The sequence below is a fragment of the Sinocyclocheilus grahami genome, unplaced genomic scaffold (assembly GCF_001515645.1).
Source record: "Sinocyclocheilus grahami isolate Dianchi unplaced genomic scaffold, SAMN03320097.WGS_v1.1 scaffold169.1, whole genome shotgun sequence".
NCBI lineage: Eukaryota > Metazoa > Chordata > Actinopteri > Cypriniformes > Cyprinidae > Sinocyclocheilus > Sinocyclocheilus grahami.
Window position 1 is genome coordinate 393138 of NW_015505348.1, and position 22455 is coordinate 415592.

General features: G+C 36.2%; 1 protein-coding gene across 1 annotated transcript; it reads right to left on the reverse strand.

The window, feature by feature from the left end:
* Positions 1 to 1761: 1761 nt before the first annotated feature.
* On the reverse strand, positions 1762 to 16887 carry LOC107593347 (ankyrin repeat domain-containing protein 24-like). Its single transcript, XM_016283032.1, has 18 exons — positions 16825 to 16887; positions 15084 to 15214; positions 14878 to 14966; positions 14737 to 14801; positions 14588 to 14645; positions 14413 to 14483; positions 14106 to 14212; positions 12808 to 12983; positions 12308 to 12330; positions 10788 to 10874; positions 9421 to 9549; positions 9117 to 9236; positions 8411 to 8561; positions 8159 to 8313; positions 4119 to 4285; positions 2535 to 3220; positions 1880 to 2025; positions 1762 to 1794 (listed from the first exon to the last, which is right to left on the reverse strand). Exons 1-18 carry the CDS (start codon positions 16885 to 16887, stop codon positions 1762 to 1764), a joined length of 2457 nt encoding a protein of 818 aa, XP_016138518.1.
* Between the last annotated feature and the right edge of the window lie 5568 nt (positions 16888 to 22455).

The window sequence follows — 22455 nt, forward strand, 5'->3', positions numbered from 1 at the left end:
GCACATTTATTCAAAGCATCAGGTAGCATGACTATCTGTGAAAAAAGTGCATAATGTTTAAATTAATCTTTATAAACCAATTATAATTAAGTTGCTTAAACAACTATAAACAAAACAGCGTCATGTATGTATGCATAGTTTAATACAAAGGGCCGAACACCAATCACACAAGAGTAAATTTTTCATTTAAAAACACGAGTTGCAGTGGGATGGGGGAAAAAAACCCATAAAGTCTCGAGATATGTTTTTTCAAAGTTGAACTAGCATTAATTTTACATGGCTTTCTAAACATGCGGCTCTTTTGTGCGAGACGTGAGTGCAACAGTGATAGATGTCCCTCTAGAAAATGCGCAAAAAAATGCGTTCTGTGTGAACGGCTTGCTTTCAGTTTTAATGTAAACAAGATCTGCTCCGCATTGATGTTCTCTTTTCCCGCAATATTTGTAATTAACAAATCTAGTGGCTTCAACTGGACAGGCTAACAAAAACATTAAAATGGAATGACACTTACATCGTCATCGCATCTCGTTTTTGCATTCGAATGTTGACTTTTATTTTAAATTCGACAAATATTAGAAATTCGGGAAAAAAAAAATTTGACATCCCTACCGTCCACCTTCATTGTATGAAAAAGAGCAGCTTGGACATTCTGCCAAGCATCTCCTTGTTTTTTTTTAACAAAAGAAAAAATAATACAGGTTCATAACAAATTTGAATTTTACATGAAATATTACTCTGATTTCAAAAGGAAAAGAAACCTGTACTAACAGACGTGTTCAGCTGTTTGTGGTGAGATTATGTGGATGTGCCAGACCTGAATACCAGCTGAGTTTGAAATAGATTACCTGTGGTGTGTTACGCATCTTTATAACACCACGGAAATTCATCATAACGTACTTTTTACCACAAAGTAAATTTTGACATGCAGTACTGTGAGAGGCCTGCAAAGAAAGTGTCAACCGCAGAGTTACAAAGAAAGGCACATCAGCAGCATTTCTCCGTTTATTGAAATGTGGTACAAAAGTATCTGTGTTGTCCCTCATAAATCATCACATACAGGAAATATAATCATCTCTGTCACGTTCCAAAACTATATCTTCTCATTCAGTTGCAGTGCCTCTTGTTGGCGGTGCACAGTGGTGATACACTTCAGTTCAAGGGTACGTATAGCAGTCACTTGAACTCTTTGTTTTGCTGTCAGTTGCAAAGCACTAATTTTGACCTTTCTGTGTCATACGGAGGATTTGAAGCAAAAGCGCCTGAACTTCTTCATCCATCCGGCCCTGTTAAGTCATAAACAGTCACATAGGTATGTGTAACATAAGACGTTCCTGTAGATGTAAGGTTGGGTTGTGTCTCACCTGTACAGAAGCTAGTAGATGAGAACGATATATTGAAACGACAGTCTTGTGTTTGCGCTCCCAGTCCTGAGCACAAGATGAAAGGAAAGACTTTAGATGTGTGTTATTCATTTAAACGCGCACACTTTTAAATATAAAGGTTCTTTATTGGCAATCCATGGAATCTTTCCATTCTGCATAAGGTTCTCTATAGTGGAAAAAGGTTCTTGAGATTATTAAAATGTTCTTCACACTTTGCAGAACTTAACTCCAACTTGCCCCAACACACTCCTTAATTAGGGTTGGAGCTAAACTCAGGACACTGCAGGACAGTGGCCCTCCAGGACCAGGAATTTTTCTATGCATAGAGAAAAAAGCATTTCTGCAGTATTAGCATTTATTCTATTCCAAATGCGTGTTTTTACTTCAGTGAATCAATTCTTACAGATGAGTGCTTTGTGAATCATTTTGAATGAGTCGTTAAAAGGATTCATTCGCAAATTGGACAATGCTACATTTTAGCATCTTATGTAACTTACCTTGACTTTATCATGTTCTTCCTTGCTAACTGAGTCTTTTTGCACAGCCTGCAGCTCGGATTCCAGTCTGGCGAGCTCAGTTTGAGCTTGCTCACGCAGTGCCCGCTCTGCTTGCAGCTCTTTTTCTGTTTGCGCTAACTGCTGGGCTATTATCACAAATGCAGACATGGTTTTATGTTTACGCGGTGCCATGCAACGCAACGTGTAAAAAGACAGTATAAGTCATTATCATCAGTAATTATGTCCCCACTGGATGCAACAAATGCCTCGTTTATAATGGGTTTTAATGTTTTTGTCTCGTCGCGCCGGGACAAGGCATCACAGTATGGTAAGGGGCGTAACATTTCCATCACACGCTTGAGGTATTCGGCGAATCACAACGCACTAGATAGCTGGCCAATCACAGCACACCTTGCTTTTCAGAAAGATGAGCTTTGTAAAAATCGACGCGTTTCAGAAAGGCGGGGCATAGAGAAGAAACAATAATGTACAGTATGTGGAAAATGTGTTTTTTGAACCTTAAACCGCATAAACACATTTCATTACACCAAATACACAAAATAATGTTATTTTTAGCAACATCATATGACCCCTTTAAAGGCAGGAATCAAATGGCTATTTCGGAGAGTCTCAGAGGGACAACAGGTGCACTCACCAGATGCAATGGAAACCTCAGAGCTCTCGGAAGGGTCCTCGTCGTCTTCATCTTCACCAATGTGGGATGGAGGGCGGAGCCTTTCCAGTTCCAGTAAGGCCTGGTTGAGTCGGGTAGCCACTTCGGCTCGTTCTTGAGCTAGTTGGTTAAGCTGAAGACCCAAAGTGACCTGAACCTGCTCAAACTGACCTCGAGGGACACTCTCCTTCAACGCCCGCTCAAGTTCTTCCACCTGTGCCTGCAACCCGTTCACCGGCGCTCCCTCGCCCTCCTCGTGCCCTGCCGTCTTGCTTTGCTCCAGGGCTTTTTCCAGCTCTTCCACCCGTTCTTTAAGACTCACAACTGTCTCGTTCTCCTCCTCTCCCTCTTTCCCTTTCTCTCTATCCTGCAGAGCTGCCTCAAGTTCCGTCACCCTCTGTTTCAGCTGTTGTATGGTGTCATTGTCACCTTCACTAAGCCCCTCCCCATCTGTCTTTTTGCTAGCTAGCTCCACCTCCAGCTCCTGCTGGTTCTCCAGATTTGCCCCTTTCTCAGGGGACTCGGAGCCCCCTTCATGTTTCGCTCCTGCTTCCTCCACTGAATAGACCCCCAGACGCATCTGTTCTTTGATTTCCTCTAACTCGGCCTGGGCTTGGGCCAGCTGTTCCTCCAGAGCTTTTTGATCTTTCTCCTCTTTCTCCACAGATCTAAGGAAAGCAACCGTTAGGAAAGCAAACGTTTTAGTTACTTGACAGGATTCATATGTGCATGAGTGACTGATATTAGTTTAGATTAGGTAAGTTCCAGTTTCAACTCCAACAACTTCCTTGTCAATAGCGGTAAGAATCACCAGAGGCTAATAATATCACAATACTTAAGCATGAAATGATATTAGTGTGTAATTTTTTTTTCAACTGCAGAACGTCAAGCAGACCAACTGACCAACACTGTCATAAAAAACTGTCAATTATGTTGCATGCACCAGTATTGGTATAAAATATTTTTATTTTATTACTCAGAACCAAAATATTTTCATATTTGCAATTTATAATAAAATATTGATACTTGGAGCTTATATTGACACATTGTTGCCAAGCAAAATAATGTGATACTATAATGTATTGATTTATTTCCCCTACCTGGTAATGGTTACGTTTCCTAATTTTCATTTACATAGGTTTATTTTTTAGGTAAGTGCCAGTTCCAACATCTACCAACAACATTTTCTATCAATTGTGAAATATTTTTTGTTATTTTTGAGGAATGACAGTGTAAAATTAGGATTTACATTCAGCAATTTTGCAATATAGCTAAATTCTGCAATATCAAGCAGCATAATGGACTGTTTTTGAAAAGGTAAAATAACTAGAAGCGAACGTCGCACAGTCAAGTTACAAATGGCCGTGCCCACTCTTACGTTTAAAATAAGGTCGATAACATCCAATGAAGAAACAAGTAACATGTTAACATTGACAATAAGCAAAAACAAAACAAAAAATACACCAAATGAATAGATATAGATGACATATATAGTATGTGCTGTCTGAATAATATCAAGAAAAAGATTGATAAAATATTAGTCTGATCTCATTTTAACCATATTACCCATGATCCTCTGCGATGCTTGAGGCTTCAGTTGAAGCCTGGGCTCTTGAGTATTTCTCCTGTAGTTCCTCAAACTCTCTCCTTAAAGATTCATACTGAGCTGTGGGAACAAAATCTGGGCCCGAGCTCTGCATATCCGTGTCATCCTTCTCAAACATTTCCAGCATCTGCAGACCACAACACAATAGAGCTAAAAATATTGCAATAACTAAGGTATTTATTGGTTTTCTTTTTTAAAGACAGCACATGTAGTTGCCATATGTTGCCTCAGCCATTATTCTCATAGCGTTCTTTGATCTGTTTGTTTAACCCTGGACTTCAATGAAAATACAACCCAGTTTTGGAGAACCTTCCCAAACATGGCTGATTTATTTCAAATGTGCAGTTGTAAGTAATACATTTGCTAAACACTTTCTACTAAGCTCATTTGAACAAGAAAACATGAGTTTGCTGCACATGTTCCCCTAACATTTTCCACAAGGGCTTTGTAAGTTGAATGTCATATTAGCACTTAACATACATGCCATGCTATTTTTCCAGAATGCAGTACCACACTGATCTGATTAATGCTATTAATGCTATTGTCAGCTGTGCTTTAGCTTTATAAATAAGCACTCTGTATACTAAGACCATGAAACATATTATTATAATTGGGAATTGTGTGTCAAAAATATAATCTCAAAATGACTGAAACATCATTTATACAACCGACTAGTAATATGATTTGATGGTTTATCACTTTTGACCAATAGGTGGTGCTGTTATCAAATTGATGTGATGTGGTCAGTGTGAGGTCACAATGGCACATACAAAGTTTGGTGCCAATATGTCAAGGCTTTGCAGAGAATACAGCCTCAGACGCAGTTTGGCATCATTCCAGCAAATTCATTCATGCGTTAAACAGAAACCATTTCATCTATCTACGCGAAATCCATACATTTTTGCCAGCATGGTCTGAAGATGATATTACTTGAATTTGGTGAAAATCAAAGCAGTGGTCTAGGAGGAGTTCGAAAAAGTAGGTTTTCAGAGAAAATCAAAATGGAGGGCAGGAAGTTTGGCCGATTATGGGATAATTGGTATCAATGTTCTCGGCATGATCCAAGGAATTTATCAAGATCAGTCTCATGATAATAGGCAAAACTAATCAAAAGCTATTAGCATTTTTTGAAATTCCAATTTTTGACCACAATGTGGCTTTTTGATTACCTTCAGGGCATGGTGCTGAAAACATAAGTTTCTTGACGATACACCAATGCTGTTGTAAAACATAGCATTTTTTGTCAAAATTCAAAATGGCCAACGCTCAAAATGGCCAACATGGGAAAATTGGGTATTGTTCTATATCGAACTGAATCTTGTGATTTTTGGCCAAACCGTTCAGAATTTATAAGCAAAATATAGCCATTTTTCATATATACTGACCACTAGGTGGCACTGTGCTGAAACTGTGCAGGTAACCTCAGATCATGGTTGTCATAATACACACCAAGTTTGGTCTGAATACGCTAAAGTGTCACATCCACTTTGGTGAGCTCTTTGACAAATTGTTCAATTTTCATGAACTTTTGTTTCTAGCCCTTACGGTTCAAAAGTTATTAGCGCAAACGTGAGTGCAAATTTGGACAAGTGGTGGCACTAGAGGGTTTGATTTAGAGACTCCAAATTGGGTGTGGTTAATGTTGGGGCTGTCCTCTATCAGTGTGCCAAATGTCATAATTTTTTACCATACGGTTCTATGGGCTGCCCTAGATTTCCAGAGCAGAGGAATTAGAAGAAGAACACTAAAGGATACAAAAGATGCCTATGACTCTCTCCTTAAAGATTCATACTGAGCTGTGGGAACAAAATCTGGGCCCGAGCTCTGCATATCCGTGTCATCCTTCTCAAACATTTCCAGCATCTGCAGACCACAACACAATAGAGCTAAAAATATTGCAATAACTAAGGTATTTATTGGTTTTCTTTTTTAAAGACAGCACATGTAGTTGCCATATGTTGCCTCAGCCATTATTCTCATAGCGTTCTTTGATCTGTTTGTTTAACCCTGGACTTCAATGAAAATACAACCCAGTTTTGGAGAACCTTCCCAAACATGGCTGATTTATTTCAAATGTGCAGTTGTAAGTAATACATTTGCTAAACACTTTCTACTAAGCTCATTTGAACAAGAAAACATGAGTTTGCTGCACATGTTCCCCTAACATTTTCCACAAGGGCTTTGTAAGTTGAATGTCATATTAGCACTTAACATACATGCCATGCTATTTTTCCAGAATGCAGTACCACACTGATCTGATTAATGCTATTAATGCTATTGTCAGCTGTGCTTTAGCTTTATAAATAAGCACTCTGTATACTAAGACCATGAAACATATTATTATAATTGGGAATTGTGTGTCAAAAATATAATCTCAAAATGACTGAAACATCATTTATACAACCGACTAGTAATATGATTTGATGGTTTATCACTTTTGACCAATAGGTGGTGCTGTTATCAAATTGATGTGATGTGGTCAGTGTGAGGTCACAATGGCACATACAAAGTTTGGTGCCAATATGTCAAGGCTTTGCAGAGAATACAGCCTCAGACGCAGTTTGGCATCATTCCAGCAAATTCATTCATGCGTTAAACAGAAACCATTTCATCTATCTACGCGAAATCCATACATTTTTGCCAGCATGGTCTGAAGATGATATTACTTGAATTTGGTGAAAATCAAAGCAGTGGTCTAGGAGGAGTTCGAAAAAGTAGGTTTTCAGAGAAAATCAAAATGGAGGGCAGGAAGTTTGGCCGATTATGGGATAATTGGTATCAATGTTCTCGGCATGATCCAAGGAATTTATCAAGATCAGTCTCATGATAATAGGCAAAACTAATCAAAAGCTATTAGCATTTTTTGAAATTCCAATTTTTGACCACAATGTGGCTTTTTGATTACCTTCAGGGCATGGTGCTGAAAACATAAGTTTCTTGACGATACACCAATGCTGTTGTAAAACATAGCATTTTTTGTCAAAATTCAAAATGGCTAACGCTCAAAATGGCCAACATGGGAAAATTGGGTATTGTTCTATATCGAACTGAATCTTGTGATTTTTGGCCAAACCGTTCAGAATTTATAAGCAAAATATAGCCATTTTTCATATATACTGACCACTAGGTGGCACTGTGCTGAAACTGTGCAGGTAACCTCAGATCATGGTTGTCATAATACACACCAAGTTTGGTCTGAATACGCTAAAGTGTCACATCCACTTTGGTGAGCTCTTTGACAAATTGTAAAATTTTCATGAACTTTTGTTTCTAGCCCTTACGGTTCAAAAGTTATTAGCGCAAACGTGAGTGCAAATTTGGACAAGTGGTGGCGCTAGAGGGTTTGATTTAGAGACTCCAAATTGGGTGTGGTTAATGTTGGGGCTGTCCTCTATCAGTGTGCCAAATGTCATAATTTTTTACCATACGGTTCTATGGGCTGCCCTAGATTTCCAGAGCAGAGGAATTAGAAGAAGAACACTAAAGGATACAAAAGATGCCTATGGCCCCTAATAAATAAGAGATTAAATATTTTCTTAAGTTTAATTTTTATTTTATTCTCATAAATGTTTTTTTTTTGACATTATTGTTGTAACAATTAGGCTAAAATAAGTTAAAAATGAAGGGTATATTTTCAATGTAAAAATAACAGTGATGAGATTGACTGTTGACAATGCAAAAAATACAAAAGGAAATACATCTATATCTGAGCTACATATACAGCATCAGGTTGAACTAGTGCACGTGTTGTGTGTTCCCATCTTTAAATCTCTAAAGCAGATGTGGGGCTTTAAGAAGCAGGTCATATGCAGTATGTGGTTAGTGCATATTTATCGTGCCCATCTGAACAACCTTTATGAAGCTGCCGAAAACACATCTAAACACAGACAATGAGGTCAGCATTCTGTATGTGTGTGTGTGTGTGTGTGTGTGCGCATGCCTGTGATTTAGTGCTTTGCTTGCATTCTGCAAATGTGTGTTTAAAGGAGAGAAACTCCACCTGCACTTTGAGAACCAGGTCGGCATTCTGGGAGGTAATTTCCTCTACTTTTCTGCGAAGCTGCTCTACCATGGCAGGATTCTCTTGAGAGGTGCCCTCAGCCGGCGAATCAGCATCCAGACCTTGCGATTGCTTAGATAGTAACTTCTCTGCTCCTGATACGACATAAACAGAAATGTTCCACTTAATTTGCTCCAGGACTTTTTCCAGCTCTTCCACTCACTTTTGTGACAGGAAGTGTTCTTGGCTCACCTGGGAAGTCCAACATGTCATCTGAGTCCTCCGCGTCTTCAGAGTCACAGGTCACACCGCTCACCTGGGCTGCTCTCAACTCCTCCAGCTCGGCCAGCAGTCGGTCACGCTCTGCCTCAACCTCGCTCAGACGCTCTCTCAGAGAGTTTAGCTGCAGAACATTTTGATATTTAGTGATAACTGCTATATGACAAAATCACACAAATTTAAAGGGATAGATCCCCCAAAAATGAAAATTCTGTCATAATTTACTCACCCACAAGTTGTTCCAAACCTGTATTAGTTTCTTTCTTGTGTTAAACACAAAATGAGATATTTCGAATAAAGTTGTTAACCAAACAGTTGATGGTAGCCATTAACTTCCATAGTATATGGAAAAAATTTTTGTATGGAAGTCAATGGCTACAGTCAACTATTTTGGTTACCAAGATTCTTCAAAATATTTTTTGTCTTCAGCAGACAAAAGAAACTCATACAAGTTTTTGTTTTGTGGTTTTTCTGTTATTGAGAGGAAAGCGTGCAGCACATATTTAAACATTCATCATAGGACTTTTTTTGGACTCCTGATTTTGACAATCAGCTTTTTCTGAAAGTAAAGCGCCACTTTTCACTGAAATATTTTTCAAAAAAAACTTTTTTTGTTTCATTTTGTTCCCTTTCAGTGGAAATCGCTAGTAAGTTTATTATAGTTAAAGAAGTGCAGTACCTCCTCCAGGGCAGTGGTGGCGCTGCTCTGCTGCTGCTCCAGAACCTTGATTTTCTGCAGCAGGCGACCTCTCTCCAGCCTGAGCTTACGGATCTCTTCAAAGACTTCCTCATCCTCCACCTGACACACAAACACACATTGTAGAAATAGTCACAACGCAGAAATAGTCACATGTAATACTGCGCAAATTACTTAATGTGTATGTTATTATGATGTACTGTGACTGCTGACTATGGGGTTAGGCTGGCCAAATTAGTTACAATTCGTTATAAGCAAAAAGTTTTTCATATTGGTTCTCACTCACAAGGTTCTCAGATGGGGCAAGTTGGGTCCTGGGGGCAGGAGAAGGCAGGGCGGGGCTCTGTGAGTCAGGTGACTGGGTGGGGACAGGGGGAGGTGGCGTGCTTGAGGTGTCTGAGGAAGGGGGCGGGCCCTACAGAATTATTAAGCATAAGCCATGCATATTTAACTAAAACAATGGATGTCATTCAAAAACCATGTGTATGATACTAGGGCCCTATGAATTCTGTGATGTTGAAAACACGAAAGGAATCATGGAATTCAGTCATAAAAATGGAATTTACAATATAACGTGGAATTTTGCAAATTTCGGATGAATAAATCAAAAGGGCTGCACACTTGATCAAACTGCGATGTGGACTAGTGTCTGTGGTAGTGGTTGAGGAGATTCCCCCCTTCTATGTAAAGCGCTTTGAGTGCCCAGAAAAGTGCTATATAAATGTAAGAAATTATTATTATTATTATTATTAATACAAAGGGAAAAATAATGCTATTTAAATATTAAGTTATATACTGTATGAATTCAAAAGACAAATTTGAATTTGCGATAAAATAAAACTGATTTCATAGGGGCCTGAAAATTTATTTTTTTTGTTAAAATTGATAAACTGTTGTTACATTCAAGTTTCATGATTTTCAATTAATTAGACATGTTTTTTAAATACTAAAATTTAATTAAATCATTAACGCAGATTACAGAACAATTAAAAATTGAAAAAAATTTGGAAAAAATTGAACAGAATTTGGGAAAAAAAATAAAACAGATTTCATAGGGCCCTATGTATGCACTAATTTGTGTGTGAAAACTTCATACGAACATTTGCACAAACAAATCATGATTCATCAAAAGCTTTCAAATTTTCACAAAAGCCCTTATATGGAAATGGTTTGGGGTGTGTTTTATTTAGAAGATTAATTTAGAATATTACAAATTCATTAACATTAGAACGAGATTAAGAACAAATTCCTCTACGTTGCGAATGTGTTATGAATAACTGTACTTCATAATTTTTTAAGACATTCTCAAATGTGCATAAATATGAACAATCCATACAATTATTACTGAATAAGACCCAGTGCCATGCATTTAAAGGAATAGTTCATAAAAATGAAAAACCTGTCATACTTTTATGGTGTTTATTTGTCCTTTTGCAAGCTTGACAACCTCTTCAATATTGAAACAGAGCAGTGTGATCATTTATTAAAACATTTTGTGTTCCACAGAAAAAAAGACCTAGTTTTGGGGCAACATGAGGTTGAGTAAATGATGACAGAATTTTCATTTTTGGGTGGACTATCCCTTTAAGACAATTTTTTTTTTAATGCTTTCCTATTTATAATGTTTCATGGGATTCATGAATCCCATTGTACCTGAGCAGGAGATTTAGGAGGAGGAGGGGCTTTCCTTTTGCGGGGTGTGGTTCCACTAGATGGGGGATTGGGAGGAGGAGGAGCCTGCTGGTGTGGGCGGAGTTTCAGGATGGACACGTTAGAAAGCAAAGCAAATCAGCAGCAGCAGTGTTAGTTAGATTTGTAACATGTGCTTCTGTCTTCAAACTACTGATTCGACTTTTTAAAGGTGAAGTGCATACTTATGTAATGTTAAAAAGAAAGTGTGCCATTTTTTTCCCACGTTTAAACACTTTTTTTCTTTTCCAACATGCAGAGACAACTATATGTAAAGATGTGGTCACATTCGCGGAATTCACACAAAATTTTGCAGGCAAAAGCTCCACTGTTTATTATTAATAATGTAGCGACACATAAAGCACCACTCACACAGAAATCACTCTCAAACCAAGCAGCTTTCTGTTGATCAAAACAACAAATTTTTAGAACCTGTTGTGTGAAAATCATTTGCTCTTTTGCAGAATTCACAATTTCATGGAATTACTATTAAAATCACTATTTTGCCTATGAAAATTTGCAGAAGATGAGTAAATCTGACCACAACCTTAAGGCATACTTATGTAATGTTAAAAAGAAAGTGTGCCATTTTTTTCCCACGTTTAAACACTTTTTTTCTTTTCCAACATGCAGAGACATCTATATGTAAAGATGTGGTCACATTCGCGGAATTCACACAAAATTTTGCAGGCAAAAGCTCCACTGTTTATTATTAATAATGTAGCGACACATAAAGCACCACTCACACAGAAATCACTCTCAAACCAAGCAGCTTTCTGTTGATCAAAACAACAAATTTTTAGAACCTGTTGTGTGAAAATTATTTGCTCTTTTGCAGAATTCACAATTTCATGGAATTACTATTAAAATCACTATTTTGCCTATGAAAATTTGCAGAAGATGAGTAAATCTGACCACAACCTTAAAAATCCATAATTATGTCCCCACTGGATGCAACAAATGCCTCGTTTATAATGGGATTTAATGTTTTTGTCTCATCGCACCGGGACACGGGATCACAGTATGGTAAGGGGCGTAACATTTCCATCACACGCTTGAGGTATTCGGCCAATCACAACGGACTGGATAGCTGGCCAATCAGAGCACACCTCGCTTTTCAGACCGATGAGCTTTGTAAAAACCAACCCGTTTCAGAAAGGCGGGGCATAGAGGAGAAACAATAATGTACAGTATGTGAAAAATAATGTGTTTTTGAACCTTAAACCGCATAAATACATTTCATTACACCAAATACACAAAATAATGTTCTTTTTAGCAACATCATATGACCCCTTTAAATCAAGCTGTCTGGATACCGCATTTAAGCGACTCTCAGCTGAGTAATAAAATCGACTATATTTGTGAAACATTGGTATTTAGAGCAGCATAATCCATCCCTGACCATCCTTGAGGATTTTCTGTGGTTTAGTTATTTGTATGCATGTGATAAAGTGTTGGGAGAGGCCGTTTCCTTTGACAATTACCTCCTCACTCGAACCCTCAGTGGCTGGGAATGCATGGGACAGAAATAAGAAACAGACAGCAGTGCGGTGAGACTCACACACACATCACCACTCCAAACACAATCTGCAAGCCACGTTCAAACACATAACTATATATAATCTTCCCGTTCCACCACATGCTCACTGTTGCAATTAAAAAAGAGGCAACATGAAAGCAGACAGGCAGCACATTTATCACTCTGTCAGGTGGTACGACCACAGGGGCCCTTTATTAACACTGGGATCCATTTCCAACTCAGAGCGACATATGTTTCCAATCGGCCTTTGTAACTCGAGTTAGCAAACTTCTCTGTGTTTTCATCCCCTGACCCAACGTAACATCTGCTTTTTAGTCTCTCCTCTCAGATTACCAGCATATCCGAATTAAAAATGGGGGCCAAACATCAGAGAACCACTAGGCACCAGATGGTCCCTCTCTCTCGAAGGAATTAAAGGTGAGGACGAGATGTGTGTGTGGTTACCTGTGGAAACGCCTACGCTCTGCAGAAGCTGGGTAATGTTGTGGTTGCCGGCGGTGATGCTGTAGTGGGCGGAGTTGTGCCCCAGGGCATCGGTAAGGTGTGGGTTAGCTCCGCCTTTCAATAACACCTCTACATTCTCCATGCTGTCACTCTCACAGGCCAACATCAGTGCTGATCTGCCTCGAAACCCAAATGTCCAATATATGAAATCCCCAAAGTATATGTTATGTATTGTTTCTGTTGAAAATAACATGATCATTTCTAAGTTTAAACTGAAGGACTAGAAACAAAAACAAAACAAAAAAACATTTTAATTATATATGTATAATTAAAAAAATTATACTATATAAAATATTAAAAAAATTATATTATATATCAGGGTAATTGTAGTTAAGTAAAACTAAAACCGTAAAAACTACTTTTGTTACTTGAAATAAAATAAATTTGAACTGAAATAACAAATAAAAGATCGAAAAATATAGAAAACTTATTTTATTTCAGCTAGTTGCTGAGGCAACATTTCTCATTTTTATTTAGTTTAAGTTGATGTACTAAAAAAACTAATAAAAAAAATTAATAAATACAAAAAAAAACTAATGAAAATACAAAATTTTTTACAAAACTTTAAAATCAGAATAGAATATATACAAATAACAAAAAATTCAAAAATGTTAATAAAAGCTGTATCTCAATATTAAAATGACAGACACACACACACACACACACACACACACACACACACACATATATATATATATATATAGTATAGTATTATTAATAATATATAATAATAATTTATATTTTTTGGTATTTTCTTTTTGGTGAAATATGTGTGGGAAGAATTCTGAAGGTACAACAATAAAATTAAAAATACACATCTGCTGGCTTTCCACTATAAAGCAAAAGTAATGCTTTTAATATTTTGGCCTAGCTTTTATTTTTATATTATCATTTATAATTTACTTTTGTAATGTTTATAGGTTTTTTTCCTCCTAAATATTTCTATTTAGATTTAAGTGATTTTTTTGTTTTGTTTTAGTCATGTTCAACTTCAGCTTATTTTATTTCAGTTAGTTGCAAACACATGTTTTTATTTTTTCATCTAATATGTATATCTTATTGCGGCTTTATTTCAACTAATGACAAATATTTTTTAATAGTTTTAGTTCTCAATAACAACACTGATTTAAACCATGCAGTAATTTCCAATTTGTTAAAAATCATAATAATAAAACGAACTAAATTTTAAATGTTTTGTGCACTTATTTTTTATACAAGCTGTTTAAAGCATATCCAACCTGCCCTGGTTGTCCTGTATATTTGGATTGGCTCCTCGTTCCAAAAGGAAGGCACAAAGTTCGACTCTGCTCATCTGGGCACCCAGAATCAATGGAGTTGACCCATCCTACAAGAATACAATAAGTTAAACCTTTTAAAATTACATTTTCAACTCACTGTACTCAACATTTGGCAGTTACTTCTTAGTGTCCCTATGGATACATGCATATTAATAAAAAGTATATCCTGAATGTCACTTCAGATCAAAATCCAAATCTACTGCCAAATGTACAAATATAAATAATTGTTGTGTTCAATTGAACTTACTCCATCTTGAACATCAAGGTTGGCTTTAAAGTCCCACAGAATCTCAGTACAGGACAAGCAGCCACTTACAGCTGCACAAAGACAAAGACAGAATAACATCTGAACCAACAACAGCCTCGTGTTAACGTCCAAATGCAATGTTCAAACGTTTGAATACTGAAAGAGTTTTTATTACCAGCATGGTGTAAGGACGTCCTCCCAAAACTGTCTGTGGCGTCAACAGGCATCCTTTCCTACAGAATGAACATTATCACTATACTACTTCAGCATCAAATCAGCATTGGCTCTTTCTAGGACTCTGGGACTGTAATTCATGACTCCTACCTGAAGAAGCCTCTTTAGACAATCTGACTGTCCATTCTTAGCAGCAAGATGGAGAGCATTAAACCCTACAGAGAGAAATTACTAAATCACTTTGAGACCTATAAGAACTTTTATTAGTAAAACTAGTACACTAAACCTTACCAGTGCCGTCTGTTACATTGACGTCCACCCCATGAGAGAGGATGACCTCCAGACAGTCCAACCGTCCTCGAGACGCACAAAGATGGAACCTGTGAATTCAGCAATTTCTTTCATTGTTCATGTGCTATTTGTTATCAAGTAATTAAATATATTTACAATATTTTTGGCAAGACTATGTCATAAGCTGAAATCAGAGGTCCACTCACGCTGATTTGCCCTCCGAGTCCAGTTTGGACGGGCAGAGACCTTTCTTCACCAGCAGCGTGGCAACTTTTTCTGGATCATTCTGTTCTACAGCCTGCAACAATCTGTCATCTGTCTTACTCCAGTCCTGACTCTAAAAACACAGAGAAACAAATACACAAAACACATTATATTGACACAAACACCTTTCCATCTTTGACCAAAATCTACTGTATAACTTATAAATCGTGACATTCTTCAAATAACATAAAATAATTTTCTTAATCAGTGTTTTTAAAAGTTTTAAAACAAGATAAATTAACTTTTAAATTAACAAGATTAATAAAAAAATTTTATTCAAAAAACAAAACTGTGAATAGCACATTTCTGAAATGGCATGTTGTCTCATTACCACTAGATGTCAGTGTAAGTCTAAGACCAATGTCACATCATCCAAAACAACAAAATATTTACAGATACAGATGTAGCAGGACCAAATTAAGAATTTGGTCCCACTACTAATTATTTTGTAACCACATTCCCTTATTTTAGTCAAATTGTGACGGCGTTGTACAAATTCGTTCCCTTTTTTAGGTACATCGCAACCATGTTTTACTAACTAGTTCCCTCCTTTTAGTTAAATCGTGAACATGTTGTATTAACTTGTACTCTGTTTTATTTCAATCGCAACCACATTGTACAAATTTGTTCCCTTGTTTTAGTTAAATCATGACTGACAAATTCAAGTTGAATTGTGAACACACTGAACAAATTAGTTCCCTCATTTTACTTAAATTGTGACCACATTAAATCGTGACCATGTTGTACAAATTCGTTCCTTTTTTCGTTAAATCGCGATCATGTTTTACTAACTCGTTCATTCCTTTAAGTTAATTTGTGAGCACATTTTTCAAATTCATTTTCTCGTTTTAGTTACATTGCGACCACATTAAATTGCGACCATGTTGTACTAATTTGTTCCCATATTTTAATTAAATTGTACACATTGTACAAATTCATTCCCTCATTTTAGTTAAGCGACCATGTTTTACTAACTCGTTTATTCATTTCAGTTCAACTGTGAGCACATTTACAAATTAATTTTCTTGTTAGTTACCCTGCAACCACAATAAATCGCGACCATGTTGTGCTAATTTGGTCCTTTATTTTAGTTCAGTTGTGACCACATTGTACAAATTCGTTTGCTCATTTTAGTTAAATCACGACCACATTAAATCGTGACCATGTTGTACAAATTCGTTCCCTTGTTTTAGTGAAATCATGACCATTTTTACTAACTTGTTCATGTTTAAGTTAAATTGTGACCACATTTTACAAATTCGTTCCCTCGTTTTAGTTAAATCGTGACCATATTAAATCACAACCATGCTGTACAAATTTGTTCCCTCGTTTTAGTTCAATCGTGACCACATTGAAAAACATTCTCTTGTTTTAGTTAAATCATGACGGTCTTGTACTTATTCATTCCCTTGTTTTAATCTGATTATGGAACATATTATTATAACATAGCCACAATTGACCTAAAACAAACAAATTTATAAGTTGTAGGAACTAATTCTTCATTCATGGCCACAATTTCTGTTTTTTTTTTTTTTTTTCACAAATTTAATAATTTTGCTCATGTTTTCTTGCTACATTCTGCTACATTTATCTTGTTTTAAGGTTTTTATTGATATTTTTACTAAAAAAAACATAACCTCTCCATGTGTTCTGTATACCCTCACAACGAGGGGCTGTACATACCGTAATCACGCCGTAACACATGCAGAAGCTTTTCATTGGGCTAAAGATGACATGAGGATCCATAGAGCTCAGAGGAAGTATGAAACCTCTGCTTCTTTCCACGACCCATCCACGCTATGTGATCTCAACAAGGACAATAAATACTTTCGCAAAAAAGTTCAAATGAACTGAACCTGAACAGGACCACTCCTCATGCTACCAAAGCCCTCATAAAACAGCCAAGGTTATGACTTTGTATCTAATCTATCCGTAAGACGAAGGCCTAAACGCTACTAAATGCGTAACTCTGATTATATATCCGATTGCTGAAATCTATCCTGCAAATGCAGCTTTGTCGTGTGCAACTCTTGCTACGCCGTCCTGTTCTGCTGTCTGCAGAGATATACGACACACACTGCAGTCACTGCCTGGCACACACACACACATACACCTCCCTGTCCCGTTGTCCTTCTTTTTTACTCTCTATCCCAATTCTGTCTCACTTCTCTGCAACCACCATATATTTTACCGTCCACCCTACGTCTCACGTCTCGGTTAATCGTTCTCTGATCCCAAAGCATCAGGGGGTGAGAACTCAGCAAACACAACAGCGAAATACACAGTCAGCAATCAAACTAAATGGAGGTATAAAAATACACACAGTTTGGGTTCTGCAACCCCTCCCAGTGTCTAATAGTGCACAGTAGTGTATCACTTTTATGCTAAGTCAGTCTGATTGAATCACTTCCTGTGATGCCATATAGATGCTGTAGAATAACAATATTGTGGTTTTTAGTCAATGACTGGTCATTTATATGCTAATGCACTCCTAAAAGTTGACAAAACTAGCTTTTAGCAAATATTGGCATGTTGATACAGTTTTCTTGTTATAAATATTGATGACTCATCTTTTTCACATAAAGGCGTAGCAATATTTTTGTATGATGAAATGCTCTTTTGAACTTCACTTTTAGAGGAGAACTGGGCCGGTTGGTTAAAAATGTTTTACTTCTGTGATGTGACATGTTTCGAGTTAAACATTCAGCAATAAAAATCTAAACCTCATGCAAGATTTGACTGGATCATGACAACTTGTCTCCAATTTTTGCAATAAGTAATAAATAAATAAATCAGTGTTACTGCTTATTAACACAAAAAATATTAACATGTTTTTGTCAATGCTAAAATTAAAAATGCTGAAATTAAATAAAATATAAATATAAGATAGAGAACTTTAACTTTAAAGAACTTGAATGAAAATTGTAAAGTGAAAAAATAATAAAAATGACAAAAGCACATAAGATTACAGAAAAATAAAATGAAAACTGAAAATATAAGAATATTTATTTATAAATATGTAATATTTATAAAAATAATGTAACTCAAAAATATTAATAAATAGTATATATATACTAGCCTATACTAAAATTACACTGTCTGTTATCATTACTGTGACTTGCAAAAAAACAATTAATCATTTATATTTATATTTATTTTAAGTATTTATATTTATTATGATTTATATGTATATAAATTAAGTATATTTATTTTAGATGCTTATGTTTGTTATTTATGTATTATTATTACACATATTTTTTATAATTAAGTATGTATTTCTTTTTATATAATACATAAATTGCATTATATTGTAGCTATTGTGAAACACAATTTTTATGTTTATATTTGCTATTTATATGCTATTTACGTGGGACGCAGCTGACACAATAGCATACGCTGTTTACGTTCAGTGGATACTCTCCAAAAAGGCACTATAGGGTGACGCGGAGGAGACGAATTGTTGAATAAAGTCATTATTTTTGTTTTCTTTGCACACAAAAAGTATTCTCGTAGCTTCGTAAAATTACGGTTGAACTCCTGATGTCACATGGATTATTTTACCGATCTCCTTGCTACGTTTCTGGACCTTGATCGTGGTAGTTACATTGCCGTCTATGGGAGGGTCAGAGAACTCTCAGAATTCATCAGTAATATCTTAATTTGTGTTTCGAAGATGAACGGAGGTCTTACGGGTTTGGAACGACATGAGGGTGACTAATTAATGACAGAATTTTCATTTTTTGGGGTGAACTATCCCTTTAAGACAAATAAAACTTTTCTAACACAGATATATCTTTCTTTGACTTTATGACCCACTTTATAACAGCAAGACAGTATGTGGCCATCAAACCCAGACATGAAGTTTGGTTAGAATAATAACAGAGAAAACATCCAGCTCACTTTCTCTCCCCTACAGTGGCTTATCTATCTGTCCATCCCAACACAATCTCAGACAGGGAAAAACACACACGCTTCATGCAGAATACTAGGATGGTGTATTTCGCCTTCACACAGTGGGCTCAGATCCAATAACTTAATGTGTTATGAATATTAGTGAAGATGAAGGTCCATAAAAGCTTCTAACAATGAAGAGCGCAGAATACATCATATACTGAGTCTGCAAGTGTGAGTGAGTGAATGAATGTGTTGTGTTTCAATAATTGAACACTAGTAGAGGTCTCTGGTTACAGGCGCCGTCTGCAGGCTGGCCTGCTCTTCTACTGCTAAAACACGTTTGCTCATACAAAGCAACAAGTCACCAAAATACTCAAGATATCTAACAACCTGGATACTATATATAACAGTTTTGGAGACATAATGGCTCATATTAATAGTCAAACAAACGTAAGTAAGAAGACTAGGCTAGTACACTTAGCACGTGACAGGTTCTTACCTCTGACTTCTTGAACTTTGCTTTTAATGTTTTCATCTTGTTTTAAAGTATGTTCATGAGCTGTAATGAATAAAACACATTTTTATGTACATCAGGAAATTAAAATATATACTGTTTTACAAACACATGCCTCATGAAAGTCTCATAAAATGTGAATAACTACAGAAGTTTCTGTGAGTAATGTGTTCAATAAGTCTGGCATTAAATCGAAAGCAACTTTGCGTCGTTGTTTATTTTGTATAATTATTTATTTTGAATAATCATTCTTGCTCTAGAATTCTCAACACTAGAAGTCATAGAAATACAGAAGACATTAAATGAAACAAGATAAACGCAAAATGACTTACATTCAGTGTTTGGTGGTATTCTTTGGCTTTCCTCAGGTCTGCTGTATGCATGTCCTGTGGTGGGATGCCCTGACGTCATTTGCAGAATACAGGCCTGTTGGACTTGACTGACTGGGCACAAAATCCGACCAATCAGCGGCGAGGGGCGGGCAGTAGAGTCTTGATTGACAGATCCGCGCACCGCATGTTTCAAACTTCAGGTGTCATGTGCGCTTTACCGAGACGCGCCTTGTTTTTCTGATATAAAACAGTGTTAAATAATACAATAAGAGGCTGACTTTAATATAAATTAAGTAAGATACAAAAATGCTAAAAATAAATGTAAGCCAATCAGATAAAATTTTAAAAGCCCAACAGCCAATCAGTGCTTCTGTAGAGCGCGCGTATCACCTGACGTGTCTCAAATATTGCTTTGCATTCACAGGAAATACTCATTTGGAGCAGATATGATTATTTTCTTTAGCTGGTGTGTGTTATGCTATGTTTTAATTCACTTACCCACCCAGTGTATTATCGATTATATAGTTATTTAAAAGTGCATATAAACCACTGTAATGATGTTAGTAGTACTGTAAGATATATTGTTAAAAAACATTAAAATTAGTGAGGAGAGTGAGAGTGTGCACGTGGATATTATTATGTGGCACATATGTAGCTAGTCAGATGTGGCAATGCATATGAGTGATCACTTGGGGGCGATAAATACTAAGCGCATGTTCAGATTGGCTCTTCAAACATTCTTACAGTACAATTCAATAGGACATATAAAATACAATACATAAATGCAATATATATTATATATGTATTATAATGTCAAATATATTACATTATGTATTGTACATATACAATAATGTGAAATAACTTGAATTATACAACAATGTATATAAAATTCAAAACATAAATAACAATAATAAAATAAATAAAACTGTTACAAAGGACCTGAAAATGCAATATCTATCATTTTGAAATGAATTTGAAAATATAAACTGTAATTTAATATACATTTTTAATTTATAGTCTAATATTTAATTGAATATGTTTAAAATATTTAATTATCATATTACTTCTCATTTTTTTAGAAGAAGTAATACATATTGTGTGTGTAAAAGTGACTTTTATTCCAGATTTACTTTTCATAAATCAAAAATTGGGATTAGCCTCAGATTTTAAAAAAGCATTTGCCCTGCTAAAGCATTAATATAAAAAAGAATTATATAGTCTAAGTCTATACATGAATATAGAAACGGTTTGAGAGTGTTTACTGGTACAAAAGTGCACATTTAAACGTAAAATGTTCAAATCATATATGAACCTTTTCCCTATTCCCTTCTGTCTCTCTTTAGAAAAGAGCAATTTCCCTGTCTGAACTGGTGTTTTCTTTGTCCCAGGAGGCCCTTCCTCTCTCTAACATGTCCCCGTTTGAAAGGGGCAATTTAGAAAAGTGAGGGGAAGATGTGTGTCGACACTGGCTGGGGATGGAGGGGGTGGTGGATGGCGTCTGCTATGACCTCATCCTTCCCTCCATGTGGGAGAAAGAGAGAGTGAGATCATGGCTGTCGTAAAAGCAGCTTCTTTATATAGTGAGGTTTTCAAGGTTCACGTTTTAACGGCATGGGGGGCGGGGAATATATATATATATATATATATATATATATATATATATATATATATATGCTGACAATCTCATCTGCTTCTTTGTTTGAATTCAATTAGCATCTGAAGCACAGTAAGACATCTGTATGAGAGGACGGCAACCGCAAGCTAGCAGCACAGATGTGCGTTTGTTGTGTGTTGTAAACGATTAGCCCTGGGCCTCAGTTTTATGACTTTCTACCGCCGTGTTCAGTCTCCAAATGTGTAGCTGAGGAGGATTCTGGTGTGCAAAACATTTACACACCTTCACATTCACATCGTTAACACTTTGGTGAGTCTGTCAGATTCATGTGAGACTGTTAATTAAAGCAGATCACAGGTGTGAAAACTGTGAGGAGCTGTTTTTCCTTCATTAATCAGAATCTCATTTACCAGCTCTATCTATCTATCTATATATCTATCTATCTATTGTATATCCATAGATAGATCTATCGATTGTATATCCATCCATCTATATATCCATCCATCCATCTATCCATCTATCCATCGATTGTATGTCCATCCATCCATCTATCTATCTATCTATCTATCCATCCATCCATCTATTGTATATCCATCTATCCATCCATCCATCCATCCATCTATCTATCTATCTATCTATTGTATATCCATCCATCTATCTATCTATCTATCCATCTATCCATCCATCTATCCATCTATCTATCATCCATCTATCTATCTATCTATTGTATATCCATCTATCCATCCATCTATCCATCATGAGGAGCTGCTTTTCCTTCATTATTCAGAATCTCATTTACCAGCTCTATCTATCTATCTATCTATCTATCTATTGTATATCCATCCATCTATCCATCTATCTATCATCCATCTATCTATCTATTGTATATCCATCCATCTATCTATCTATCTATCCATCTATCTATCATCCATCTATCTATCTATCTATTGTATATCCAT

Excerpts from the sequence above, each read along its gene's own strand:
- LOC107593347 (XM_016283032.1), bottom strand. The coding sequence starts at position 16,887 with ATGGATCCTCATGTCATCTTTAGCCCAATGAAAAGCTTCTGCATGTGT. Across the intron at positions 14,967-15,083 it reads GACTCGGAGGGCAAATCAGC|GTTCCATCTTTGTGCGTCTC; the intron begins GTGAGTGGACCT and ends CTGAATTCACAG. Across the intron at positions 8,562-9,116 it reads CCACCACTGCCCTGGAGGAG|CTAAACTCTCTGAGAGAGCG; the intron begins GTACTGCACTTC and ends AATGTTCTGCAG.